The following is a 9200-nucleotide window of genomic DNA, read 5'->3' on the forward strand; positions in this document are numbered from 1 at the left end:
TTGCGGGCTGCCAGCTCGATGTCGGCCACGGCCGGAATAGAGGGGAGTTTGTCCGGAGGCCACACCGGTGGAGGGTGGCTGGATGCGGCCAGCGGTGTGAGCTCTGGAAGAGATGGCATCAACCTAATTTGTCTGCGAGGTTTGGTGGATGGGGACACTGATATAATTTATTCGGCCTTTTTACAGCGTCTGTCCTGGTGCAACAGGACATTTTGATTTAAAAAAAAAAAAAAAAAAGTAGGCTGGGGAAAACCAACGGCACATATGAAACGAATCAAGAGCTGGCGAGCGGCTGAGGCTCCAGCTGCAGCGATAAACAAGGCAGCCACACGCGGGCCACGGGGATGGAGCCCTCCGGGGCACCCTTTGCCCTTCGCTGCTTCTCTGAGGAAAACCGAGCAATTTCCGAGAGAGCAGAGGAAACACTGACGGGGACGGCGCATACCGGAGGGAGCACGTCACGGCTTTACTTGGCGCCCGAGACACACGCGAAGGTTTCAAGGGAGCCACGTGTGGAAGCGTGGTCCAGGAGACCGTGCAGCAGGAGCTTTCAGGGGGCTGGGGAGGGAGGGAGGAGGCTGGGAAGCGGCAGCAGCGGCAGCAGCCCTGGCGAGACCCCAGTGCCAGGAGCACACGGAGCCCCTTGCGCAGGGACAGGACCCCTGGTCCCTGCTGCACCCCCAGCAGTGGGTCGCCACCCGCTTCCACCATTGAAGGATGCTGGAAAGGGTGGGGGAAGACCTGACCCCCGGAGACCCCCAGCCACTCGGCACCATCCCCAGCACTGCCCTGGCCATCGCTGCTGGTGCCGCAGGTAGGTCTGGCTGGAGCCACGGTCTTGGTGAAACCAATGGCGGGGTTCCGGGTCCCAAACGGCACATCCCAGCCAAACCTTGGCGGGGGGAGAGGGGCCGAGCATCCCCCCGTGTCCCCCTGCCCGGACTGCCCTGCTAACCTATTGAGGACCACCAGGATGGGCTGCAGAATGGCCACGTGCTCCAGCTGACAGATGAGGCCGCACGCCAGCAGCCCTCAGGGATGAACTTGCTGCGGGGAGAGGAGCAGAGAGGGATCGTGCCCCGGTCTCGGGCTGGTGGCAGCACCTGAGGCCTGACCCACCTGAAGTGCCCTAGGTGGTAGAACATGGGCTGCTTGTAGAAGATGTCCTTGCTGCTGTCCACGATGATGGGGCTGTCCACGTAGTTCTTGCTCCAGTTGGGGCCCCCCTCCAGGTCCAGGGCCAGGTTCCAGTCGGTCCAGCCGACCACAAAGCGGTTCAGGACCTGGGCAGGCAGGGAAGGGGCTGAGCAGGGCTGAGCCAGGCCCCCAGCCCTGGTAGGGCAGTGCCGGGGGGGCCGTACCGTCAGGATGCTGTGGCTGTAGTGATCCCTTCGCTCCCAGCAGCCCAGGGACACGGAGAACCAGAGGGTGAGGAAGCCGCCGCAGGCCTCCGCGTAGAGGAGAAAATGGTCAGGGAAGAGCTTGTGGGTGGCCCCCAGGCTGCCGCTGGCCAGGACGACGCCGTCCAGGTACCAGTGAACCCCCAGGCTGGCGACACAGCAGCAGCGGTGGCATTGCCCAGGACCTGGGGGGAGCAGAGGAGACGCCTCGCACCAGGGCCACCAGCGCCCTGAGCCCTGTGGGGATGGACACACGGACCCCATGTGCCAGCGGGGTCTCCTAGGGCCACCTGCCTCCCCCCTTGTACCCTCCTGCAGGCACCGCAGGCACCCGCGCCTGCAGCCCCCTCCCTTCAGCACCTGCACCCCGGGCAGCAAGCCACGAGCAGCACCCCGACGTAGCTCCGGCACCCTGCTGGGTGCAGGGCAATTGGTGTGTGGGGGCAGATGTGCCCCTCGGTGGGCTCCTCGCCCCCCACGTGGCCCCCGCCGCTGCCTGGTCCTCCCTCCGCATCCCGCCCTGGGGTGGGCTTGCACCATGGCCCTGCCTGGTTCTGGGCGGTTTGAGGGGAGGGAGGGACGTGCTGCACCATCCCCTGCAGCTCCGGCCTTGCTCGAGGCAGGGGCAGGAGCACGTTTTATTTTCTTTCCGTTTCGTTTAAGGTAATTCCCACAAACAGCTCTTCAGCATTGCGAAGGGTAAGCCAAATCAGCCAAAGCTCTGCCTGGAGAGTTTTGAGTTTAGTTTAGGGCTCGATGATGGTGACGATAGGGTGGAGTGTCTATGGGTAAGAATCGGGGGAAGGCCAACAGGGCAGATATTGTGGTGGGAGTCTGTTACAGACCACCAGGATGAGGAGACAGGTGAACTATTCTATAAGCAGCTGGGAGAAGCCTCACGATCGCTAGCCCTTGTTCTTGTGGGGGACTTCAACCTGCCGGATGTCTGCTGGAAATGCAATACAGCAGAGAGGAAACAGTCCAGGAGGTTCCTGGAGTGTGTGGCAGAGACCTTCCTGACACAGCTGGTGAGGGAGCCAACGAGGGAAGGGGCCCCGCTGGACCTCTTGTTCACCAACAGAGAAGGACTTGTGAGCCATGTGATGGTTGGAGGCTGTCTTGGGCAGAGCGATCACGAAATGATGGAGTTTTTGATACTTGGAGAAGCGGCGAGGGTGGTCAGCAGAACTGCCACCTTAGACTTCCGGAGGGCGGACTTTGGAGACTGGTTGAGAGAGTCCCCTGGGAGGCAGCCCGAAAGGGCAAAGGGGTCCAGGAAGGCTGGACATTCTTTAAGGAGGAAGTCCTAAAGGCACAAGAGCGGGCTGTCCCCAGGTGCCGAAAGACGAGCCGGCGGGGAAGAAGACCGGCCTGGCTGACTAGAGAGCTTTGGCTAGAACTCTGGAAAAAGAGGGGAGTCTACGACCTCTGGAAGAAGGGGAACCCCTGGCAACTCAGGAGGACTACAACGGTGTAGCGAGGTTGTGCAGGGAGAAAATTAGAAGGGCCAAAGCTGAGCTAGAGCTCAGTCTGGCTGCTGCCGTAAAAGACAACAAAAAATACTTCTTCAGATACATTAGCAGCAAAAGGAGAGCTAAGGAGAATCTCCAGCCCCTAGTAGACAGGGGAGGGAACACAGCGACCAAGGATGAGGAAAAGGCTGAGGTACTTAATGCCTTCTTTGCCTCAGTCTTTAATAGCAGAGCCAATTGTTCTCTGGGTACCCAGCCCCCGGAGTTGGAAGATAGGGACGGGGACCGGAATGGAGCCCCCATAATGCAGGGGGAAATGGTCAGTGACCTGCTGCACCACTTAGACCCTCACAAGTCTATGGGGCCTGGTGAGATCCACCCGAGAGTACTGAAGGAACTGGCAGAGGTGCTCACCAAGCCCCTTTCCATCATTTCCCAGCAGTCCTGCCTAACTGGGGAGGTCCCAGTTGACTGGAGATTAGCAAATGTGACACCCATCTTCAAGAAGGGCCGGAAGGAGGACCCGGGGAACTACAGGCCTGTCAGCCTGCCCTCGGTGCCGGGAAAGCTGATGGAGCAGATCATCCTGAGTGCTATCACACGGCATGCAGAGAATAACCAAGGGATCAAGCCCAGCCAGCATGGGTTCAGGAAAGGCAGGTCCTGCTTGACCAACCTGATCTCCTTCTACGACAAGGTGACCCGCCTAGTGGATGAGGGGAAGGCTGTGGATGTTGTCTATCTGGACTTCAGTAAAGCCTTTGACACGGTTTCCCACAGCATTCTCCTGGAGAAACTGGCTGCTCACGGCTTGGACGGGTGTCCTCTTCGCTGGGTAAAGAACTGGCTGGATGGCCGGGCCCAAAGAGTGGTGGTGAATGGAGTTTACTCCGGTTGGCGGCCGGTCAGAAGCGGTGTTCCCCAGGGCTCTGTGCTGGGGCCAGTTCTGTTTAATGTCTTTATCAATGATCTGGACGAGGGGATCGAGTGCACCCTCAGTAAGTTTGCAGATGACACCAAGTTGTGCGGGAGCATTGATCTGCTCGAGGGTAGGAAGGCTCTGCAGAGGGATCTGGACAGGCTGGATCGATGGGCCGATGTCAGTTGTATGGGGTTTAACAAGGCCAAGTGCCAGGTCCTGCACCTGGGTCACAGCAACCCCATGCAACGCTACAGGCTTGGGGAAGAGTGGCTGGAAAGCTGCCCGGTGGAAAAGGACCTGGGGGTGTTGGTCGACAGCCGCCTGAATATGAGCCAGCAGTGTGCCCAGGTGGCCAAGAAAGCCAACAGCATCCTGGCTTGTATCAAAAACAGCGTGGCCAGCAGGACTAGGGCAGTGATCGTGCCCCTGTACTGGGCACTGGTGAGGCCGCACCTCGAATGCTGTGTTCAGTGTTGGGCCCCTCACCACAAGAGAGACATTGAGGGGCTGGAGCGTGTCCAGAGAAGGGCAACGGAGCTGGGGAAGGGTCTGGAGCACAAGGCTGATGGGGAGCGGCTGAGGGCCCTGGGGTTGTTCAGCCTGGAGAAAAGGAGGCTGAGGGGAGACCTCATCGCTCTCTACAACTGCCTGAAAGGAGGGTGTAGAGAGGTGGGGTCGGTCTCTTCTCCCAGTGATAGGACAAGTGGAAATGGCCTCAAGTTGCGCCAGGGGAGGTTTAGACTGGATATTAGGAAATTTTTCTTCACCGAGAGGGTTATCAAGCGTTGGAACAGGCTGCCCAGGGAAGTGGTTGAGTCGCCATCCCTGGAGGTATCTAAAAGCCGTTTGGATGAGGTGCTCAGGGACATGGTGTAGTGGTGGGCTTGGCAGTGTTAGGTTTACGGTTGGACTCGATGATCTTAAAGGTCCTTTCCAACCTATACGATTCTGTGATTCTGAGAAGGTGCTGGCACGCCAGCAGCGCCTCTGCGTGCCGCGCTGCAGGAATCCGGGATGCGGATGCCACCTCCTGTCCCCGCTTCAGCCAGGCACATGCAGAGGCAGTTGCTACCGAATTAGCCCGCTCCGGCTCCCTCTCCAGCAGACCCGGTTTGCCTCCTGCTCTGTCTAGGGCTGGGAGCGGCGGTGGCGGCTTAGTTTTCAGCTAAAACCCAAGGCTTGGGTGGGACACGGAGTGGAGGGAGAGGAAGGAGCCGGGCAGGGCGGCGGGCTTTGCTCTTCACCGCTTTGGCCCGGTGTGGGAGGCGGGTGCGCTGGTCGCCCAGGATGATGAGCCAGGTGCGGTGGGCCCAGGTCACGGACACAGAGTCCCACTGCTGCGCGGCAGTGAAGGCAATGGTGGGCAACTGGGGGTGGGGGGGCATGAGGAGCACTGCGAGGGGCTCGTTCTGTGCCGTCACCACCCAGGAGGTCACATTGTGTTTCGTGTATTCATCCAGGAACCTGGCGCAGGGAAGGGGGGGGCAGCGTCAGCCACGCCTGCACCCGCTGCCTGCCCCGGTCCCCTGTGGTCCCCGAGCATCCCGGCCCCGGGGGGACAGTACTTGATGAAGTGGTTGGCCCAGGTCTTGTGGTACTTGTCCTCCGCCTGCCCCTTCAGCGTGCCCTTCCTGTGGACGTCCCCATTGCTCTTCATCCAGGCTGGGGAGGTCCAGGGCTGGTGTACGGCGACAGCGGCCGCTTGCTCATGGCTGAGGCTCGGTGCAGGAGGGGGATCTGCAGGAGGGGGCAGAGGGACCAGCTCAGCTCCAGCTGCAGCCCCCCAAAACCATGGGATGCACCAGGACGTGCCCTGGCAGAGGTGCCAGCTCCCACGGGCTGTCCCCACACACCCTACCACCGTACGTGGGGCTCAGCAGTGCCTGGTCACAGGGGTCCCACCATGTGCAGGAGCTCTGGCGGGAGAGGGGACAAGGTGCCAAGGGCAGTAGCTTCAGCCTCCCACCTTCATCTTCATGTCCTCCTCTGCCAGCCTGAGGTACTTCAGATCATAGTCGTGGGGGACGTCATCATAGCTGTACGGGCTCACAGGGAAGTCACTGCAAACCACAGGGAGCCAGATGAGGTTGTACTCAATCCCTGCAGAGCAGGAAAGGCATCAAGCGGCACTGGAGCAGGCGCCCAGGTGATGGGTGTCCCTGCAGCAGGGACGGGCACAGCCACCTCTGGGGACCCCACGACCTGCCCCATGCTGCTGGTGCCCTCTTTGCTCACCGCTCTCAGAGAAGTAGGAGCACAGCACGTTGTCCTGGACCGGCTGCGACAGCCCCAGGATGTTCAGGGCAGCAGCATCGGGGAGGGACCCACCAAAGTCCTTCATGTTCTGGTACAGTGTGGAGACGTTGAGCATCAGCAGGAGCCCTGTGAGGGAGACCCTGGCTCAGCTCGCGGTGCCCAGGGGTCCTGCACTGGCACCCGCTGCCCGCCTGGCCACAGCGGGTACCTGGGGCACGCAGGCTGCGCTGGAAGCTCCCCTCGCTGCGCTCCAGCCGCTTGCCGGCCTTGCTGCTCTCGTACTTGACGTAGGTGCCCGGGGCCGGCAGGACCACGGGGTCCAGCGTGTCGCAGTACGTGGCGTTGCAGACGCACACCATGGCGTCGCGGCCAAAGTACTTGGGGCTGCAGGGCCGGGCACCTGGGGGGCACGGGCAGGGTGGGGGCAGCTGCCGGCTCGGGGACGTGTCCCTGCCAGAGCCCTCCTGCCTGCCCGGGGTGCTGCCTCTGCCCCTGTGCTCCGCACCCCATCACCTCCCCGGGCACCCCAGCTCCGGTGCTGCTGCCAGGTTCCCGACGCTGTCCCAGGGCACCCCAGCACCCAAGCCACACTGTCCCATTGCCACCCTTGTGCTGTCCCTGCGTTCACCTGCAGCCCAGGGCACCACCTGCAGCAGCAGCAGCGGCGGCAGCCAGCCCAGGATGCCAACAGCCCCCATGGCCCCTCCATGTCCCCCCAGCTCTGGTGGGTCCCAGGGAGCCGAGCGGATGAGCCGGGGCACCCTCAGCCAAGGCAGGTGTGGGCGCAGGACGGGGCGGAGGGGCAGGCTGTGCTCCCCGGCTGGATGAGCACCATCTCCTCTGCCCCCCCTCGTTCTGCTGCTGGGAGCTCCTGCCGCACGCTCCGTCCCGTCCCCCCCCACAAAGACCCTCACCTTGCAGGAAGGTGAGGTGGGTCCTCCCCAGGAGCCCACAGCCCACCCGCCTGCAGCCTGGCTGCTCCCCGACCTGTGCTGCTGCCAGCCCTCCTCCTCCTCAGGCAGCTCCAGCCTCCCCACCTTGCCTTTACAGGGAGCCGCTTCAAGAGCTCCCTCCGCAGCACACCCTCTCCCACCCCCACGGCTCCTCCTTGCTCTCCTCCTGGCCCGTACCTACCACTGGTCTTGGACCCGGACCATCGTAAGTCTCCTCGCTGCGGGGCTGGAGCCGGGGAACACCAGGTCCCCCTCGCCTTCTGCTGCCGTTGCAAGGGCGTCAGGCCCCAGAGAGGAGAGACGGAGACATCGCGCTGGCAGCTCTGACTACACGAAAGGCCGCACCAGCACAGGGAGATGCAGCACGGGGCAGCTCTGAGAACCCACTGCAATGTACTGAAGGAAGAGCTGATTTCTTTCTTTTGTCAGGCAGGGTCTGGATGAATCCCTGGAAGCACAGGGGAACCCACGGGCAGGCTCATGGGCACCGTAGGCTGTCCTGCTAATGCGCTCTATCAGCACCTTGAGCGATTTACCCCTGCCCATCACCCCAGTTCCCCCATTCCCCCCCAAGAGCTGTTGTGGCCGTGCGCCCAGCGTGGGGAGGGTTCAGGACCCCCAGGCGAGAATGGCAAACATGGCTGCACGGCCCGATGCAGTGAAAAGGACCCGCCAGGTGCAGCCACAGAGGAGCTGGGGCCACTGCCGTGCCCTGCCCAACCCTTTTGCATTGCTCGCCCCACATCAGCGTGCACCGTGGAAGGCAGCAGCAGTAGCAGCAAGCTGGCAAGGGCCCCAGCTCCTGCACAGGTAGGGCTGCGCTCTGGCCCCTGGCAATGGCAGCCAGGGCTGCGCTGTCACGTCAGACCCACGGAAGGGAACCCGCTGCCCCGACACCAGCCGTGCCAGGAGCAGAGTTCTGCTCCTCTGTCCCTGGTGACAAACGGCTCTGGGAGCGCTCCCTGCTCCTCCGAGAGCGACCCTCCCAGTCCAAAGAGCCAGGGCTGAACTGGGCCGGCTCACCCAGGCACGCAGACACCAGCTGGTCCTGGTCACATCGCCCAGGATGTGCCCGCTCCCATGGACACACGTTCACACACCCATCACTGCGGGGACACCCTCAGCATCTCCCTGCAGGGGTGGCCCAGGGGGACAGAGAGTGGCCAGCTCCCAGCTCCGCCTGCCCAAAAGCACTGAACATGGGGGCTCGGGTTTCCCTCCACAGGGTTAAACCGCTCCGTTAGCTCTCCCTCTCCAGGTGGAGCAGCACTTCATGACTAATTTTCGCCTTTTCTGGCATATCAGATGGAGCTGTGGGGCAATTCAATTCATCGAAGTTCCTCCTACCCTCCAGCACTGCCCTGCCACAGTCCTGTGCCTCCGCCTGCCACGTGGGGCCGAGCCACGAGGCACCCGGGCCAGCTGCCACCAGGAAAGGGACAGACGGGGCCGGGAAGCCCCCAGTTACGACTCACTCATGGGGCAAACAGGGAGCCCCAGAAGGAAGCTCCTGGCCCCGTCGCTCTGCCCCGTGGGTCTCCCACCCCTAGCTGTGACTAACCTGTCAGCCGGCTGCTACGCCCAGGCTAATAAGCCCCAATTTTGGGGAGGGGTTAATAGGTCAGCCCCTGCTGCCCCACGGTGATCAGCTGCCTCCTGGCCTGCTGCCAGCTACCTGGGATGCCCCGTACACCCTCTCCCTCCCCATTTTGGGGTCCGGCTTTGGCTGCCCCCCGCCTGGCCACAGCCCCGCAGCCAGTTTGGGTCCCCACAGCTCCTGGCAGCAAAAACACTGCGGAGGCTGCTGGAGCTCATCCCTATCAACGCTGGCTGATAAGAGCTTCCTGCTGAGCAGGCAAAGTGAGACCCAGGGGAAGGGCAACGCCTCGGCATGGAGCGGGTGGCACGGGAGATGTTGGGCAGCCCCACCAAATCCTCTCAAAGCCGCTTCTTGCTGCCGCTCCCAGCACACCGGGTTTCTCACGGTGTTCGCAGACCTGCCCTGCGGCAGGCGGAAGAGCCCGGGGGGTGAATTTTGTCTCTTAGCCAGGCCAGCGGGACGACGCAGAGCTGGGGCTGAGCTGCCTTTACAGGGTTTGCGACTCTCAAAACTTTGGTGCCAAAGCAGGAGCCGGGCGCACAGAGCCTCGATGCGGCACCGCAGCAGCAGCTCAGGCTCCAGGGCCCAGCCAGGCAG

General features: G+C 62.3%; 1 protein-coding gene across 1 annotated transcript; it reads right to left on the bottom strand.

Annotated features, from left to right (window-relative positions):
* Nucleotides 1-446: 446 nt before the first annotated feature.
* Nucleotides 447-7549, bottom strand: LOC142420744 (lysosomal acid glucosylceramidase-like). Its single transcript, XM_075524956.1, is given in 16 exon segments — nucleotides 447-825; nucleotides 828-892; nucleotides 956-1019; nucleotides 1022-1047; nucleotides 1120-1283; nucleotides 1362-1558; nucleotides 1561-1585; nucleotides 5039-5258; nucleotides 5360-5477; nucleotides 5480-5531; nucleotides 5761-5894; nucleotides 6030-6176; nucleotides 6259-6450; nucleotides 6679-7021; nucleotides 7024-7266; nucleotides 7391-7549. Coding segments are annotated over 16 exon segments (2424 nt in total). The 3' UTR covers nucleotides 447-550.
* Nucleotides 7550-9200: the final 1651 nt, after the last annotated feature.

This window comes from Mycteria americana, chromosome 25, assembly GCF_035582795.1.
Source record: "Mycteria americana isolate JAX WOST 10 ecotype Jacksonville Zoo and Gardens chromosome 25, USCA_MyAme_1.0, whole genome shotgun sequence".
Classification (NCBI taxonomy): domain Eukaryota; kingdom Metazoa; phylum Chordata; class Aves; order Ciconiiformes; family Ciconiidae; genus Mycteria; species Mycteria americana.